General features: G+C 45.6%; 1 protein-coding gene across 6 annotated transcripts in view; it reads left to right on the top strand.

Moving 5' to 3' along the window:
• LOC128693519 (patched domain-containing protein 3-like) overlaps positions 1-19,951 on the top strand; it is a 518,850-nt gene that overhangs the window by 480,755 nt on the left and 18,144 nt on the right. For all 6 annotated transcript variants that reach the window (XM_070097295.1, XM_070097293.1, XM_070097291.1 and 3 more), the window contains 3 exons: positions 7,587-7,733; positions 10,506-10,672; positions 10,895-11,107. In XM_070097295.1, the coding sequence (XP_069953396.1) occupies positions 7,587-7,733; positions 10,506-10,672; positions 10,895-11,107 (527 nt within the window). The remainder of the gene's footprint in view (positions 1-7,586; positions 7,734-10,505; positions 10,673-10,894; positions 11,108-19,951) is intronic.

The following is a 19,951-nucleotide window of genomic DNA, read 5'->3' as shown; positions in this document are numbered from 1 at the left end:
CAGCGGGACAGGGGATAGTGCAGGGGTCTTGTGTGGTTATTACTGTACTCAGCGGGGCAGGGGATAGTGCAGGGGTCGAGGGTCGTGTGTGGTTATTACTGTACTCAGCGGGGCAGGGGATAGTGCAGGGGTCGTGTGTGGTTATTACTGTACTCAGCGGGGCAGGGGATAGTGCAGGGGTCGAGGGTCGTGTGTGGTTATTACTGTACTCAGCGGGGCAGGGGATAGTGCAGGTGTCGAGGGTCGTGTGTGGTTATTACTGTACTCAGCGGGGCAGGGGATAGTGCAGGGGTCGAGAGTCGTGTGTGGTTATTACGGGACTCCGCGGGGCAGGGGATAGTGCAGGGGTCGAGGGTCGTGTGTGGTTATTACTGTACTCAGCGGGGCAGGGGATAGTGCAGGGGTCAAGGGTCGTGTGTGGTTATTACTGTACTCAGCGGGGCAGGGGATAGTGCAGGGGTCAAGGGTCGTGTGTGGTTATTACTGTACTCAGTGGGGCAGGGGATAGTGCAGGGGTCGAGAGTCGTGTGTGGTTATTACTGTGCTCAGCGGGGCAGGGGATAGTGCAGGGGTCGAGGGTCGTGTGTGGTTATTACTGTACTCAGCGGGGCAGGGGATAGTGCAGGGGTCGAGGGTCGTGTGTGGTTATTACTGTACTCAGCGGGGCAGGGGATAGTGCAGGGGTCGAGAGTCGTGTGTGGTTATTACTGTACTCAGCGGGGCAGGGGATAGTGCAGGGGTCGAGGGTCGTGTGTGGTTATTACTGTACTCAGCGGGGCAGGGGATAGTGCAGGGGTCAAGGGTCGTGTGTGGTTATTACTGTACTCAGCGGGGCAGGGGATAGTGCAGGGGTCTAGGGTCGTGTGTGGTTATTACTGTACTCAGCTGGGCAGGGGATAGTGCAGGGGTCGAGAGTCGTGTGTGGTTATTACTGTACTCAGCGGGGCATGGGATAGTGCAGGGGGTCGAGGGTCGTGTGTGGTTATTACTGTACTCAGCGGGGCAGGGGATAGTGCAGGGGTCGAGGGTCGTGTGTGGTTATTACTGTACTCAGCAGTGCAGGGGATAGTGCAGGGCTCGAGGGTCATGTGTGGTTATTACTGTACTCAGCGGGGCAGGGGATAGTGCAGGGGTCGAGGGTCGTGTGTGGTTATTACTGTACTCAGCAGTGCAGGGGATAGTGCAGGGCTCGAGGGTCGTGTGTGGTTATTACTGTACTCAGCGGGGCAGGGGATAGTGCAAGGGTCGAGGGTCGTGTGTGGTTATTACTGTACTCAGCAGGGCAGGGGATAGTGCAGGGGTCGAGGGTCGTGTGGTTATTACTGTACTCAGCAGGGCAGGGGATAGTGCAGGGGTCGAGGGTCGTGTGTGGTTATTACTGTACTCAGCGGGGCAGGGGATAGTGCAGGGGTCGAGGGTCGTGTATGGTTATTACTGTACTCAGCGGGGCAGGGGATAGTGCAGGTGTCGAGGGTCGTGTGTGGTTATTACTGTACTCAGCGGGGCAGGGGATAGTGTAGGGTCGAGGGTCGTGTGTGGTTATTACTGTACTCAGCGGGGCAGGGGATAGTGCAGGGGTCGAGGGTCGTGTATGGTTATTACTGTACTCAGCGGTGCAGGGGTCGAGGGTCGTGTGTGGTTATTACTGTACTCAGCAGGGCAGGGGATAGTGCAGGGGTCGAGGGTCGTGTGTGGTTATTACTGTACTCAGCGGGGCAGGGGATAGTGCAGAGGTCGAGGGTCGTGTATGGTTATTACTGTACTCAGCGGGGCATGGGATAGTGCAGGGGTCGAGGGTCGTGTGTGGTTATTACTGTACTCAGCGGGGCAGGGGATAGTGCAGGGGTCGAGGGTCGTGTGTGGTTATTACTGTACTCAGCGGGGCAGGGGATAGTGCAGGGGTCGAGGGTCGTGTGTGGTTATTACTGTACTCAGCGGGGCATGGGATAGTGCAGGGGTCGAGGGTCGTGTGTGGTTATTACTGTACTCAGTGGGGCATGGGATAGTGCAGGGGTCGAGGGGGGGTTGTGTTGTTATTACTGTACTCAGCGGGGCATGGGATAGTGCAGGGGGTCGAGGGTCGTGTGTGGTTATTACTGTACTCAGCGGGGCAGGGGATAGTGCAGGGGTCGAGGGTTGTGCATGGTTATTACTGTACTCAGCGGGGCAGGGGATAGTGCAGGGGTCGTGTGTGATTATTACTGTACTCAGCGGGGCAGGGGATAGTGCAGGGGTCGTGTGTGATTATTACTGTACTCAGCAGGGCAGGGGATAGTGCAGGGGTCGAGGGTCGTGTGTAGTTATTACTGTACTCAGCGGGGCAGGGGATAGTGCAGGGGTCGAGGGTCGTGTGTGGTTATTACTGTACTCAGCAGGGCAGGGGATAGTGCAGGGGTCGAGGGTCGTGTGTGGTTATTACTGTACTCAGCGGGGCAGGGGATAGTGCAGAGGTCGAGGGTCGTGTATGGTTATTACTCTACTAACTTTTTTGTTTACTTCCTCCTTTTCTGCCATCCTTTCATATTTTTGTCAGTACCCTTTTACTCATAGTTTTCGCTTCATTCTATTTCTTTGTTAACCTTTGTCACACACAGTTTCTCGTAATTCCTTCTTTAGTTACTGGTACAGATGTTTCTCTACTTTGCTGGTATATCTTGAGTAATGTCTCTTGTCTCACGTACTGTTTTTCCTTTCATGTTTCTTACTGTAATTAATACAAAAACTCGCTCATTCCTGTGTGACTCTCATATAGTCTTGTTCATTGTCTTGAATTATCCCACCATTCTTTACATTCTCACCTCCACAAAGTAATCAAGGTTTAGTACCATGTTTCACCGGCTACAAAACTTTCTTAATTTTCTGTAACCTCAATGTCTGCTTCACTTAATGTTATATCTAGTCTTATAGCTTCATCCTCCTGCCATAGCCTTGTAAAATCGTTAACATGTTTGCTTTATGAATTTTCCCATTGCTGCTGCCTTCAGTTTTTCTTTCTGTGTTTCTTGTTCTCCGGGAGATTCATAGTTCTCCCAGACATTTTTTTTTTTGTTTAAAATCTCCTATGATAAGTAGCTTCGCCTTCGCTATATTTGCTGCTTGTCTTCCTCCTCACAAAATCTGTACTACTTCTCTGTTCTCATCATACTCGTCTTAGATGTTTGATTGTAATTTATTATTTTTATTAATACATCGGCCATTTCCTAGAGGCAGAATGACCTGAAAAAGAAGAAACTCATAATCACTCATTCCATCACTGTCTTGCCAGAGGCGTACCTACACTGCAGTTCAAAAACAGCAACATATCTCCATCCCTCCTTCAGAGCGCAGACACTGTACTTCCCACCTCCAGGACTTTAAGTCCGGTTAACCTGTTTTCCTGAATCCTTTCATAAATGTTACTTTGTTCACACAGCACATCGTCATAAAAACCACTTGCCTCCGTTTGTTCCTAACACGCTCATGCATACTTGCTGGAAGTCTAAGCCCCTCGCACAGAAAACCACCTTTACCCCCTCACCCCCTCCTTCCATCCTTTCCTAGCACGACCTCTACCCTGCCTCCCTTCCACTACAGATTTATACGCCTTCCAAGTCATTCTATTCTGTTCCATCCTCTCTAAATGTCTAAATCACCTCAACAACCACTCATCAGCCCTCCTAATCTCCAAGCTACGGATTCTCTGCCTAATATTTACACCACACATTACCCTCAGACACAACATCTCCACTGCCTCCAGCCTTCTTCTTGAGTATAGCATTTACCACTCATGCTTCACACCCATATAAGAGCTTTGGTACCAATATACTCTCAAATATTTCCCTCTTTGCTTCCATGGATAATGTTCTTTGTCCCCACAGACTTATCAGTGCACCATTCACCTTTTTTCCCCTCACCTTGTCTTTTATAGACCCATCTGCTGACAAGTCCACTCCTGGATATCTGAAAACTGACTTCCTCCATACTCCCTCCCTCCAATCAGATATGCAGTCTTTCATTGCCTAATTTTTTTGTTATCCTTATCACCATACTCTTTCATACATTCACTCTTAATTTCCTTTTTTTACATACTCTACCAAACTCGTCCACCAGCCTCTGCAGCTTCTCTTTAAAATCTCCCATAAGCACAGTGTCATCAGCAAATAACTGTGACAACTCCCACTTTGTGTTAGATTCTTTATCTTTTAATCCCACACCTCTTGCCAACACCCAAACATTCACTTCTCTTACAACCCCAAATATAAATATATTGAATATCCATGGTGACATCACGCATCTCTGTCCGTAGTAATTTACTGTTTACACCCTCACCTTCACTAGATAATCAAGGTTTGGTACCATGTGGTCACCGGCTACAAAACTTTCCTATTTTTTCTGTATCCTCTTTGTCTGCTTCACTTAATACTATGTCTAGTCTTGCAGCTTCTCATATCCTTGTAAATTATTATAATAAAAAAAAAAGCGCTAAGCCACAAGGACTATACAGCGCTGCAGGGTAGGAAAGGAAGCGAGGGTATTGGGCGGCAGAAGGGGGGAGGGGCGATCAGTAGGTTACAGAAAACAGCGGGGCGGGGGATAGTGCAGGGTAGAGGGCAGCAAGAGATTGTAGTAGAAAGGGCTGAAGGTATCATCAGAGTTTGTGAAGCAAGTCAGTTGTTGTCAAAAAGTCAATGAGAGAGTCCGGATGAAAGGTGGGTCCATCAGCGAGAAGGGAAGGTAAAGAGAGAGCAGCGGAGCGAAGATGACGTTGGAGGTAAATTCTGCGTGCTAGTTGATAAAGTGGGCAGTCTAACAAAATGTGGCTGACCGATAATGGAACCTGACAATTCTCACAGAGAGGAGCAGGGTGCCTCTCCATGAGATATCCATGAGTCAGACGAGTATGGCCAATGCAGAGACGGGAGAGAGTAGTCTCCCAACCTCGGCACTGGTGACAAGAAGACGGCCAGTAACCTATACTCAGTTTAATAGATTGAAGTTTGTTACCGAGTAGACCAACGTTGTTGCCAACGGATGTGAAGGTGGGTAGCTATTGCAGCAAAATAGTCCAGAAATGGAACACCTCTATATGAAACTGGTAGGTCATGTACTGCTGACCGCGCAGCAGTGTCTGCCTGTTCATTGCCCTGTACGTCAACATGACCAGGGACCCAACAAAAAACAATATCTTTATGCTTGGAAGAGATGCGGCGTAGCCAAAGTTGGATACGAAGGACTAAGGGGTGAGGTGTATCAAATTTCTGTATAGCCTGTAAAGCACTAAGGGAGTCTGAGACAACCACAAATGATGACACAGACATAGATGCAATACGGATAAGTGCTGCAAGAATGGCATACAATTCTGCAGTAAAGATACTAGCCGAAGATAGTAAATGCCCTCGTACGACGCTGTCCAGAAACAGTGCTGCGAATCCTACGCCGTCAGAAGACTTAGAGCCATCTGTGTACACTGCAATGGCATGAGGATGAGAGTGGAAGTGGTCAAGAAAAAGAGAGCGGGAAGCTACCGTAGACAGTTGGGCTTTCGAGCAAGGGAGAAAGAACAGACCTGAACAGCTGGAACTTCCCAGGGGGGTAGGGAAAAGTGAGATGCTACATGAACATAAAAAGGTGGAAATTGAAGAGAAGACAAGAGCGAATGTAGGCGAAGAGAGAAGGGACGGAGCAAACAGAGGCGGCGAACAAATAAAGAATGTCTACTAATATCGGTGACCATTCTATAAATGGAAGGATTGCGGAGATCATGAGAGCGTACATAGTAGTGAAGGCAATGGGCATCACGGCGATCGGATAAGGATGGAACGTTCGCTTCTGCATAGAGGCTTTCAACAGGGGAAGAGCGAAAAGCACCAAGGCATAAACGTAATCCTTGGTGATGAATAGGGTTGAGGCTAGATAGAGTAGCAGGAGAGGCAGCTGAATAGATCTGGTCACCATAATCAAGTTTCAATAAAACGAGGGTGGAATGTAGGCGAAGGAGAGTTCGACGATCAGCTCCCCATGAAAGATGAGCAAGGGTTTTAAGAAGGTTCAGCCGGCTGTGACAAGTCTTCAGAGAGGTAATGTGAGGTTTCCAGGATAACCTATGGTCAAAGAGGAGGCCTAGAAACCTGACTGTATCACGTTCAGGGATACGGGAGCCATAGAGGTACAAAGGATGATCAGAGATGACAGAGCGTCTAGTGAAAGTAATTTGGTGAGTTTTGGTACTGGAAAATTTAAACCCATGTGTGGTGGCCCAATTGGAAACACGGTGACCGCATGCTGGAGAGAAACTGTAATGAGGTGACAGTCAGCGCCTGCACAGGCAATAGCGAAGTCATCAACAGAGTTAATATGTTTGCTTATGAATTTTCCCGTTGCTGCTTCCATCAGTTAATCTTTAAAATCTCCACCTCTTTGAAACTCAACATATTTTTGGTCAGTAGTGCCACAATTTTCTCTCCTTACTTTGTGATATTCCTCAGGGACTTTATTGGTTATCATTCCCGCGAGCTTCATTTTTTCTACTGCTGCTATATCTGGTTTTGCTTCTAATATTTACACATGCATCTCAACTTTTTTTTCTAGTGATGATACCATTATTTGTGGCTTGGTAAGCAACGCACTCGCCTCACACTCTGAGTGTCCATGGTTCAGTCCCCGGCCGGGTGGAAATGTTGGGTATATCTCCGATGACACAGTGACCTTTGTAGTGATCTGATCCTCTAATTTTAATGTAAATAGCTGAATGTGCCTTACCCCTAGTATATCTCCTTTTATTGTAACTACTTTTCACATAGTTAAATTACTTACCTGTTTTAACTTTTAAGTTTTAAGTACAGTGGACCCCCGGTTAACGAACTTTTTTCATTCCAGTAGTATGTTCAGGTGCCAGTACTGACCGAATTTTTTCCCATAAGGAATATTGTGAAGTAGATTAGTCCATTTCAGACCCCCAAACATACACGTACAAACGCACTTACATAAATACACTTACATAATTGGTCGCATTTGGAGGTGATCGTTAAGCGGGGGTCCACTGTATTAATTTATCACGAGGACCCCAATGTAAATAAGTCACTGACTTTTTTGGGTTATATTAGGTAATCTATACATATGCTATGTATAATAATTTATTTAACTGTATTTATGTGTACCTTTTTTCTATGATCATGATTCTTCCACATTAGCTCCGGACCTCCCTATGTGTACCTGTACCTAAATAAAGTTACTTACCTTTTTTGGGTCAATCTGGGTAGCTAGCTCTCCAGGTTAAAAACCTTAACAAATCTTATCTTAATAATAAACTTGTTTGTCTCTGATACATCAGGTTGTTGCTTGTCTGCTGGTGATGACACACTCCGTTTACATGTTGAAGATCTGCAGGGTATCCAGGGTACGGTTGGCAATGTAACATTTTGTATAGAGATTCCAGTGTTGGATTTTTGCAGGGAAACTTGGAATTTGGTGCAAGGAGGGAGTGGAGTAAGGGAGGTGCTGTTTGTCTTTAAATACTAACAGTTTCTCGCGATTCCGTTCAATTGGCTGATGATGTGATCTCAGTGTAGGTTACATCCTGCGTCTCCTAATTTCGTTTTCTGTCACAGTGGATGATGGGTGTTGCTACCGTACCTTCTGTACTGGTGGCATAAGTGAGGCTGACCCCTGGAACCCAATAGACAACAAACCTCACGCCTTTATGGTCTTCTTCAGAGATTACGTCGCCCGCTTCCTCAACATCCCGGCTATCAAAGGTAACTCATGGCTCTTCCAAAAATTATCTGTTGAGAGGATCAAAATCAAACTGTAATGCAAAGTTTGTCAGGCATATCATTATGTTGTATACTAGTTTATGAAGCATTAATTTGATAAATTTCAATACTTTAATATTTTGTATCAATTGCAAAGACTCATTATTATTATTATTGTTCTTATTATTATTACATTCAAGGGGAGCGCTTAACCCATTGGGGTCTTAGGGCGTCTGGGGAAATGGGAGTCGTTCAGGTTTGCGATGACTCAGAGTTTGCACGTATTTAGAGGCAGACAAAAAAAATATTCTTATATTATGCATTTATATATATGGAAAACTTGAGGAACTTAACACTATATCGGAGTATAAAATAAATTCCAATCACAAAATAGAGCGAAAAACTAATGTGAAGGACCTGGGAGTGATAATGTCAAGAGGATCTCACTTTCTAAGATCACAACAGTGTGTCTGCCACATCTGCTAGGAAAATGATAGGATGGATAATGAGAACCTTCAAAACTAGGGATATCAAACCCATGATTCTCTTCAAATCACTTGTTCTCTCTAGGCTGGAATACTGCTGTACACTAACTGCGTTTTTCAAGGCGGATGAAATTACTGACCTGGAGAACATACAGAGCCTTCATGGCAAACATGAGTATGATAAAACATCTAAATTACTGGGAATGGTTGAAGTTTCTTGACTTATATTCCCTGGAACACAGGCGAGAAAGATGCATGATAATATATACTTGGAAAATCCTAGAGGGATTAGTACAAAATTTCCACATGAAAATCACTCCCTACGATAGCAAAAGACTGCGGGAGATGCTACATCCCCCCAATGAAAAGCAGGGGCACCACGAGTATGCTAAGAGACAACACAGGGGCCCAAGACTGTTCAACTGCCTCCCAGCATACATAAGGGGGATTACCAATACACACTTGTCTGTCTTCAAGGAGGAGCTGGACAGACACCTAAAGTCAGTACCTGACCAGCCGGGCTGTGGTTCGTACGTCAGTTTGTGCGCGACCAGCAGTAACAGGCCTGGTCACAGACCGGGCCGTGGGACGGTTGACCCCCGAAACCCTCTCCAGGTATACTCCAGGTGTGTGTGTGTGTGTGTATATATATATATATATATATATATATATATATATATATATATATATATATATTATATATATATATATATATATATTATATATATATATATATAATATATATATATATGTGTGTGTATATATATATATATATATATATATATATATATATATATATATATATATATATATATTATATATATATATATATATATATATAATGTTGCAGTTTAAAAACTGTAGTGTAAAGCACCCTTCTGGCAAGACAGTGATGGAGTGAATGATGGTGAAAGTTTTTCTTTTTCGGGCCACCCTGCCTTGGTGGGAATCGGCCAGTGTGATAATAATAATAAAATAAATATATATATATATATATATATATATATATATATATATATATATATATATATATATATATATATATATATATATATATATATATATATAATGCTTAATTACAATTAGCAAACAGGCGAAATTATTTACAAACATTGTGTCTACATCCACAGCAGGACTCGAACCTGCTAACTCTGTATCAGAGCCCACAGTACAGTACTTTACCACTGAGCTAGACCCAAGAATAAGTATGGGCGCTTAGCCGAAGCTAAGCGCCCATACTTATTCATAAGCGCCCAAGCTCGTTTTGAAAGTTATTTCATCGAATCCTGCCACATGCAGTGGACAACGAAAGAGATTTGAAATGCTTAACAATTCGCAAACAGGCGAAATTATTTACAAACGAGCTTGGTGCCCGGGGGTATGGGGTAACATCGCTTAGCTTCGGCTAAGCGCCCATACTTATCTTGGGTCTAGCTCATTGGTAAAGTACTGTGGGCTCTGATACAGAGTTAGCAGGTTCGAGTCCTGCTGTGGACGTAGACGCAATGTTTTATATATATAGTAACCACGGAGAAGTGATACTTAAATAACAACACTGCGGCTAGTCGGAGGATCGATCCCGTGTTGTTTTAGCCCTCTTCATGGCGAGTGAAAATTCACAACACTCGAAACCACTGGACCATACAATCCTACAAACATGAGCCTAGTGAACTAGGCTTGCTTCAAGTTGCGAGGACATACGATAGTGTGGTTGCCTCAGAGCTAATTTCATTCTATTCCCCGTTTTGTGTACTAGCCTCCACAAGCAGTACACACATTGTAACCACCTTGAGTGAGGTTTGTAGGCTCTGGCCCCCTAGATTGTACTCTGTGGTCTTCTTTGACTTTGCACTTGGTGGGGGTAAACTCCAGGAGCCAGTTGCTGGACCAGTCCTGCAGTCAGTCCAGATCCCTCAGTAGTTCTGCCTGGTCCTAGTCCGATTGAATTCTTCCCATCAACTTCACATCATCTGCAAACAGGGACACTTCGGAGTCTATTCCTTCAGTCATGTTCACAAATACCAGAAACAGCACCGGTCCTGGGACTGATTCCTGTGGCACCCCGCTCGTTACCGGTGCCCACCCTGACATCTCGCCACGTGTGTGTGTGTGAGGAGGGGGTTAGTTTTGATGTCACTTCTTTATTTACAAAACTTCCAGTTAATGATTTATTAAGTTTCCTATCTGAAGAACTCAGTAATTACGATTTATCATTGTCAATACCTTCAAATGATGAATTTTGTACTGTGTAATATTTGTGAAACACTAATTATTGTTTTCCGTATGTTAGCCCTGGTGATCATGGTGTTCCTGATGTACCTGATGGTAGCGTGCTGGGGCTGTACCATGGTGAAGGAGGGACTGGAGCGACGGAGACTCTCTCGTGATGACTCTTACTCTGTCCACTTCTATGACAGTGAAGACAAATATTTTAGGGAATATCCTTACAGGATACAGGTGGGTAAAGATTTTTTGAGTTGCTTTTAACCATGTTCATACTGATATTAGAAAGAAAAAGCACTTTGAAAATGATCATTGTTGCTGTATTGTCATTCTGTGAAAATTGTTTATATTATACAAAGTTAATATAAGAGATTTATACTAAACTTAGAATGCATAACCTGCAGTAAAACTATTATCCTTGAATTACAAAATATAACAGCAGATGTTGTTGCATAGGTTGCAATAACGGGAGACGTAACCTACAGTGATCCTGAGACTCAGAAGGAATTGATGGCACTACATAAAAAGTTTGAAGGTTTGTCATACAGTGGAGGTGCCCTGTACACCGAGTCATGGCTGCGAGCCTGGCTTGGCTTCTTGGAGAGGAACCAGGAATACCTAGACATTAATATCACCAGTGAAGCAGATTTCTGCGCTCATCTCAAAGAGGTAAGAAATGTTCAGCCTCACTGATGCACCCAGTGATACGGAATACTATTGCCTACAAACATAGAGAGAGGTGCAGAACAAACTTTGTTGGGACAACTTTTGTCTCTTTGTAGAGCTTTATTAAATCATGACTTGATCAAACTCTACACAGAGTGAAACGTTGTCCCAGTAAAAACTTCTGTAATTTTTTCTCTCTTCAGTGACGAAGGAAGTAACGGCACGGGGATAGTATTGTCAGTGAGTACATACTTATGTAGCAGAGTATATAAACAGATGAGGTTTGAATGAACTATGAAGGGAATTAGATAAAATTTAAAAAGTCCTTGTTAATATGGAAGTTAAAATACTATTTTTATGACACTGGCCGTCTTTTACATATGTGATGTCCTCAATGTCCGAGCTACTCAGAGTGAACACAAGGTCCAGTCTTGCTGGTTCATTCTCCCCTCTCTCTCTCTGGTAGTGTCCCTAACATGTTGATGCATGAGTTTTTCCAGTACCACATCCATTATCTTGGCTCTCCATGTTTCGGGAACACCCCCCCCCCCCCAATATGGCTCCAGGGTTTCCAAATCCATCTCCCTGTGGTTGAAATCGCCCATAACCAGTAACTTTGCTCTACACGAGTGATCTCTCCTGGCCACCTCAGCTAGTGTGTCCACCATTGCTCTGTTGTTCTCTTCATATTCTGCTCTTGGCCTCCTGCAGTTCTGTGGTGGGTTATACATCACTGCAATGACTACCTTATGTCCCCCAGACTGAATTGTACCTACTATGTAATCTCTTTCTCCAATCACGTCCATTCCTTCTATTTCCTCAAATCCCCATCAGTTTTTAATGAGCAGTGCGACCCCTCCTCCCCTTCTCTTGTTAAAGTAGAATGACCCAAAAGAAAGAGGAAAGCCATTTACTGTTATTCATTCATTTCCTGTCATGTTAGTTTAATATCTTTATTATGCACTCCATACCCATCCTGTGGGCGGTAGTCAAAAGATTACAGAGGTACATAATGGGTCCAGGGACTGGATTCCAAAGTCATGATAGCTGAGCAGGCTACAAAGGTAATGAACTCCAGGTCACAGCCATGCCAAGTTACAAATGTATTTACAGGTTTTTGAGGTACATAGTGGGTCCAGAGACTGGGCCCTAAAGTTTTAATAGCTGAACAAGGTATAAAGGTAATGAAGTCACAAGTTACAAAGGTAATGAATCATGTAAGTAAAGTTACTTATGATTATACATGGTTAGTCATGAACAAATTATAAAGTAATGAGCAATTCACATGTCCACACCCGGTCACAACTGTAATGAGTTATCGGTGCAAATATTAATTGTTGGAACACACGCCAACACACACACACACACACACGTCAGAAGCATACTGACATCAAAGTTCTGATGACCTTCCGAACTTCAACATCCCCAGTCCTTCAGAGTGCAGTCACTGTACTTTCCACCTCCAGGACTCAAGTTGGGCTAACTGGTTTTTCTGATTCACACAAGCTTGTTGGATGTTCAAGCTCCAAGTACTCAGCTTTTATATACCATTTATCTTTGATAAGTTTCGAGAGTTCTATCCCCAGAGCCTGGGCCAGGCTTATTTGGTACTTGCATGGTCAGCCAGGCTGTTGCTGCTGGAATTCCACTGGCACACATATCCATCACAGCCTGGTTGAGCCTGCACTTTTCTGAAGTATTTGTCAAGTTCTCTTTTGAAGACTTCTGGTAAAATGTTGAATAATGTGGGACCATAGATGTTAATACATGGTTCTCTTACAGTATATGTGACGCCTCTGCTGTTCACTGGGTTTATTTTACATTTTGGAGTTTGCATGTACACTTATTATAATCCAAACTAAGTGCTAAACCCACAAGGATCATGTAGTGCTGCAGGATAAGGTGTGCTAACAGTTGAACGTGATTGATCTGAGACTAGTGAGGGTGGAGAGTATAACGGAGGTAGAGTTTGTAATGGGCGGTGGGGAGTGCTAAAGGAAGTATAATCAAAGGATGTGTAATATGTTGCTGTCAAAGAGGGGGTCTGTGTCAAAGGTGGGGCTGTCAGCGAGGAGGTAAGATAAAGTAATGGTGTTAGAGAGGTGACGACATCGGAGATATATTATGCATACTCGCTGATAGACACGACAGTCCAATATTATTATTATAATCAAAAAGAAGCGCTAAGCCACAAGGGCTATACAGCGCTGCAGGGTAGGGAAGGAAGCAAGGGAATTGGATGGCAGGAGGGAGGGGGGATGATCAGCAGGTTACAGAAAACAGCGGGGCAGGGGATAGTACGGGGGTAGAGGGTAGCAAGAGATACAAGTAGAAAGGGCTGAAAGTATCAGAATTTGTGAAATAAGTCAGTCGTTGTCAAAAAGTCAATAAGAGAGTCCGGATGAAAGGTGGGTCCATCAGCGAGAAGGGAAGGTAAAGAGAGAGCAGCGGGGCGAAGACGACGACAGAGGTAAATTCTGCGTGCTCGTTGATAAAGTGGGCAGTCCAACAGAATGTGGCTGACTGATAATGGAGCTTGGCAATTCTCACAGAGAGGAGCAAGACGCCTCTCCATGAGATATCCATGAGTAAGACGAGTATGGCCAATGCGAAGACGGGAGAGAGTAGTCTCCCAACCTCGACACTGGTGATAAGAAGACGGCCAGTAACCTATACTCGGTTTAATAGACTGAAGTTTGTTGCCGAGCATAGTAGACCAACGTTGTTGCCAACGGGTGTGAAGGTGGGAAGATATTACAGCAAAATAGTCCCTACATGGAATACCTCTGTAAGAAACTGGTAGGTCATGTACTGCTGACCGCGCAGCAGTGTCTGCCTGTTCATTGCCCTGTACGTCAACATGACCAGGGACCCAACAAAAAACAATATCTTTATGCTTAGTAAAGATGCGGCGTAGCCAAAGTTGGATACGGAGGACTAAGGGGTGAGGTGTATCAAATTTTTGTATAGCCTGTAAAGCACTAAGGGAGTCTGAGACAACCACAAATGATGACACAGGCATAGATGCAATACGGATAAGTGCTGTAAGGATGGCATATAATTCAGCAGTAAAAATACTAGCTTAATATAGTAAATGCCCTTGTACGACGCTGTCCGGATACACTGCTGCGAATCCTACGCCGTCAGAAGACTTAGAGCCATCTGTGTACACAGCAATGGCATGAGAATGAGAGTGAAAGTGGTCAAGAAAAAGAGAGCGGGAAGCGACCGTAGACAGTTGGGCTTTCGAGCAAGGGAGGGAGAAAGAACAGACTCGAACAGCTGGGACCTCCCAGGGGGGTAGGGAAAAGTGAGATGCTACATGTACATAGAAAGGTGGTAGTTGAAGAGAAGACAAGAGCGAATGAAGGCGAAGAGAGAAGGGACGGAGTAAGCAGGGGCGGCGAACAAATAAAGAATGTCTACTAATATCAGTGACCATTCTATAAATGGAAGGATTGCGGAGATCATGAGAGCGTACATAGTAGCGCAGGCAATGGGCATCACGGCGATCGGATAAGGATGGAACGTTCGCTTCTGCATAGAGGCTTTCGACAGGGGAAGAGCGAAAAGCACCAAGGCATAAACGTAATCCTTGGTGATGAATGGGGTTAAGGCTAGAGAGAGTAGCAGGAGATGCCGCTGAATAGATCTGGTCACCATAATCAAGTTTCGATAAAATAAGGGTGGAATGTAGGTGAAGGAGGGTTCGACGATCAGCTCCCCACGAAAGATGAGCAAGGGTTTTAAGAAGGTTCAGCCGGCTGTGACAAGTTGCCTTCAGAGAGGTAATGTGAGGTTTCCAGGATAACCTACGATCAAAGAGGAGGCCCAGAAACTTGACTGTATCACGTTCAGGGATACGTGAGCCATAGAGGTACAAAGGATGATCAGAGATGACAGAGCGTCTAGTGAAAGTGATTTGGTGGGTTTTAGTGCTGGAAAATTTAAACCCATGTGTGGTGGCCCAATTGGAAACACGGTCGACTGCATGCTGGAGAGAAACTGTAAGGAGGTGACAGTCAGCGCCTGCACAGGCAATAGCGAAGTCATCAACATAGAGTGATGACCAAATATTTGATGGAAGACTAGAGGCCAAATCATTAATAGCAAGGAGAAAAAGTGTTGTGCTCAGAACACATCCCTGGGGGACACCTTCAGCTTGGACAAAGTCCGGGGAGAGCACATTATTAACCCGAACACGGAAATGCCTGTCAGTTAAAAAGTTCTTAAGGAAGGATGGTAGATTGCCTCGAAGGCCTAAGGAGTGGGCTTGGGCTAAAATATTATACCTCCAAGTTGTGTCATATGCCTTCTCAAGGTCAAAAAATATGGCAATAACTGAGTGGTTATTCGCGAAGGCATTACGAACATACGTATCCAAGCGCAGTAAGGGGTCTATGGTAGAACGTCCCTTACGAAAGCCATATTGACGAGTGGAGAGACTGTTGTGTGTCTCTAAATACCACACTAAACGTCTATTTACTAGACGTTCCATTACTTTGCAAACTGCACTGGTAAGAGCAATGGGACGATAGTGGGAGGTTTCATGTCCCGTAGTGCCTGGTTTGCGGAAAGGGAGAACAATGGCGGATTTCCACAGCTGTGGAAGAACTCCTTGTGACCAAATAAGATTGTAAAGGTGTAATAGGACTGCAAGGGCTGACTGATGTAAATGTTGTAGCATACGAATATGAATGTCGTCGGGCCCAGCTGCCGATGATCGACAAGCTGAGAGTGTTGCCTCCAGTTCTTGAAGTGTAAAAGGCACATTATACTGTTCTTCTCTGAGAGAAGAAAAGTCCAAGGGTGCTAACTCTCTGGCAGACTTTGAGGAAAGAAATGAGGGGCATAGATGGAGTCCCTGAGAAATACGGACCAGATGATTGCCAATTTCATTGGCAACATCTAGTGGGTTTGCTATATCAACACCGGCAACCCGCAGAACAGGAGCCGGGTCAGGAGAATATTTACCACTCAGTTTTCGTACTTTTTTCCAGACTGCACTCATAGAGGAAGCAGAGGTGATGGTGGAGACATAATCTCGCCAGCAAGTGCGTTTAGCGTCACGGATGACACGGCGAGCGATCGCACACTTCTGTTTAAAATCAAGGAGTCGCTCTGTGGTTCTATTGTACCGGTACCTGCCCCATGCAGCGCGTTTCAAACGTACTGCACGAGCACAAGCAGGAGACCACCAAGGCACGCATTTCTGAGAATGCCTGCCCGAAGTTTGGGGTATAGAATGAGAAGCTGCGGTGAAAACGGAGGACGAGAAGAGGTGTAAAAGCTCATCGATGGAGGACGAAGAAGGAACCTCTTTAAAAACAGTCAGGTGTGAGTAAAGGTTCCAATTTGCCCGATTAAATTGCCAGCGTGGGGTGCGAAGAGGTGGCGAATATGAAGGGGAAGTAAGAATGATTGGGAAATGATCACTGTCATGTAAGTCCGGGAGAACAGACCAAGTAAAGTCTAATGCGGCGGAGGAAGAGCAAACTGAGAGATCGATGCAAGAGAGAGTATGAGTCCGAGGATCAAAATGGGTGTGAGTACCTGTATTTAAAACATGGAGGGGGTGGGTGGCAAGAAAAGCCTCTAACTGAATTCCACGGGAATCACAGTGAGACCCTCCCCAGAGGAAATGGTGGGCATTAAAATCACCAAGTAACAGAATCGGTGGCGGTAATGACGAAACAAGGAAGGCAAAATCCGGAATAGATAATGCCCGAGAAGGAGAGAGATATAAAGAACAGAGCGTATACCACCTATGTAAGTGGATACGGGCTGCTGTGTAATGCAGCGAAGTATGAACAAATAGCTGATGGTACGGAATATCAGTGCGGAGAAGAAGGGCACTTTCATTAAAGGTCCCATCAGGAAAAGGATCTGAAGAATACAATAAATTATAGCCTGAGATGTGAGAAATAACAGCAGAGTGTAATTTTGGTTCCTGTAAGCAAACACCAACAGGGGCAAACTGGGAGAGTAACATCTGAAGCTCACCCCGATTACCCCTGAGGCCGCGTATATTCCACTGTAAAAAGGCCATGATTGGCAATGATAAAGATACTTGAAATCCGCAGGTAAGGGTTCCTACGGACTAGAAGGGTTAGAAAAGTCCACATGCGGAGGCAGTGGAAAATGTTCAAGCAGCGAAGGAACGGTGCGCTGTGAAGAAAGGAGTTGCGCAGATGGAGCAGAGGAGAGAGGAAGAGCGGAAGGTGGATCAGTGTCCATTGATGGTTTGGTCTCTGCAATATATTCAGAGATTGCTTCAAGTGTTTCGGAATTCAGAGATGTCGTATGGGAGACAATATTGGGAATGGTAGGGGGAGGATGAGTAAAGATTGGAACTGTATTGGACTGTACCAAGGTAGGGGGGGGCGAAAGGGTGGAGGGAACTGGAGAAGCGTGGCAGGGGACAGAAGAGACAGGAACCTGGGAGGTGGCAGAAGAGGAAGAAACTTGGGAGGGAACAGGGGAGGAAGGTACATTACGAGGAGGAGGGTGAACCTCTGCACTTGTAACTGAGCCAGTGAGAGGGGAAGAACTAGGGACAGAGACAGGGAGGGTAAAATGAGGAGGTGGAAGATGGGTAGGAGGTGTTACCGGACCTTTTTTTGACTTTTGAGAAGTAGAGGGACGATTGGGAAGAGGTGTCGTACGAGGTCTCGTCGATACTGAGGCTTGTAAGAGAGAACTCGAAGAAGCGAGATTAGACTGAGGCGTTGAAGTAGGGACGTCTGAGCCGAGGACAGCAAAAGGATTAGATACAGGAGTGATTATGGGAGAGGTAACCACAGAGGTGGGTGTAGAAGATGGGATACCAGAAGTGGGGGGACGTTTTGAAACACGGGAATAAGAAACACGTGGGAGTCTCCCTTGGAGGCGGAGATGAGAAACTGCCATGGCATAAGGGAGACCTTCTGTCTCTTTGAGGTAACGGATTTCCCGCTCGTTTAAATAGACCTGACAACGGCGAGAGTACGAAGGGTGAGCCTCATGACAGTTAAGGCAAGAGGGAGATCGATTGCAAGACGTATTAGAATGGTCATCGGCACCACAGACTGGGCATTCGGCGATAGATCTGCAATATTTCGCTGGATGGCCAAATCGCCAGCAATTTCTACACTGTTGTGGTGTAGGGATCACCTTTCGAACTTGTAACCGATGTCCTGCTATATAAACGGAGGATGGGAGTTCTCGGCTGTCAAAAGTTAAACGAGCCACATTGCTAGGGTATCGTCTCCGCCCACGGGCAGGAAGAACGTAAGTGTCTACCTTGAGGATTGGGAGATCTTGGAGTTCCAGCTGTTCTAGAATGTCGGTGCCACATGTCTGGAAATTTTGTTGAACTATGGTATGGGGCAGAATAACGGTACCACTACAAGAATTGAGGGAATGATGTTTTTCAAGGGTGACAGGAACAGTATCTATATGGGTAAGACGAGAGAGCTCACGAGCCTGGGTAGCATTCTGTACGGTAATGATGCGCGTACCGCTCTTAAGAGCATGAAAAGAAATATCTTTACCAACATGGCGTAGGAGTGCCTTGCCAATACTATGGTCAGAAAGATAGGCAGTAGAGGAAGTTGGTCGTAAAGTGAAGAATTTAGTCCACTGTTCAGTCTGAAACTGAGCGTGGAAAGGTAGTGAAGGACGTGTCGATCGTTTCTGAGAAGAACGAGAAGGTGAAGGTGGAGAAGTATCATCAGCAGGTAATTGTCGTTGACGTTTAGGCGTGGGACCAGAGTTGGTCCGACGTGGAACGGGTCGGCGATTTGAAAATTGCCGCACCGTAGAGGGAGAGGCCGGAAGCATAGTCAGAGGAGAGCGAAGGTCTGATAAATCGAAGGAGTCAGTCGAGGCCTCAGTACCTGAAGCGGGTGAGGAAACAGCACCGGCAATAGGTACAGAGGCATGAGGAATGTCTGAAGAGTGGTCCAAAGACGAGGCGGGGTCAGAACGGGGTGCGGTATCAAGAAGGGGCCCGGGGGTACCAGGTTCATGGACTAGGGCTGCCATGGTTAGGTTACTTCTTTCTTTTTGTTTTTAAGAAAAAAAAAGAAAGAAGAAAAGAAAATAAAAATAAAAAAAAGAAAAAAAAAAGGGGGGACCGGGGAGGGATAGTTCCTAGGAGGGATGAAAGGGCCAGAAATCTCCCTCCGCGCCCAAGAGGACTCGACACCGCTAGTAGCGCAGATGCAGCATGGAACCCGTGCCATACCCTACCCTTCATGCCAGTAAACCAGCAATCTGGGATAGCAACCTCACATCTGCCGAGCTACCTCGGTGGACAAAAGAGAGGGCGGCCGGATATCCGCCACAAAGCATACCTCCTTCAGCCACCACCCCCGGAATCCGAAAGGTGGCTTCCAGAGCTACACCCGTCGCCCAAAAGACACCCAAAGCTACTCCGGGATACCGGAGAGGGATCGGGACATCCCTAGGCAATCCAGATTCCACGGCAAACTACGCCACCGCCAAGAAACCTCAACGGAATGGGATGGACCCCAGTGTCCTTTCTCCTACCTAGGAACTAGCGCGCCTGTGGGAGAAATCCCAAAGGACAAAAAGAGGAAGGGCAAAAGGGAGGAGTGGGGAGGAGGAGGAGGAAAGGAAAAAGGGGAGGATGGGGAGGATGGGATAGGGGAGGGGAGATTGGGGGGTAATTAGGTTCGGTCTGAGGAAGAAGACCGATAGGTCTAATTCCTCAGACCAAGAGCCTCTTCACCACGCCAAGGAGCCCCCCTTGAAGAGGCGACAGTCCAATAGAATATGGAAAACTAAAATTTGAACCTGACAATTCACACAGAGTGGAACTGGGCACCTCTCCATGAGATATCC

Source organism: Cherax quadricarinatus, chromosome 57 (genome assembly GCF_038502225.1).
Source record: "Cherax quadricarinatus isolate ZL_2023a chromosome 57, ASM3850222v1, whole genome shotgun sequence".
NCBI classification, from domain to species: domain Eukaryota; kingdom Metazoa; phylum Arthropoda; class Malacostraca; order Decapoda; family Parastacidae; genus Cherax; species Cherax quadricarinatus.
This window is presented reverse-complemented; position numbering and strand designations above follow the sequence as displayed.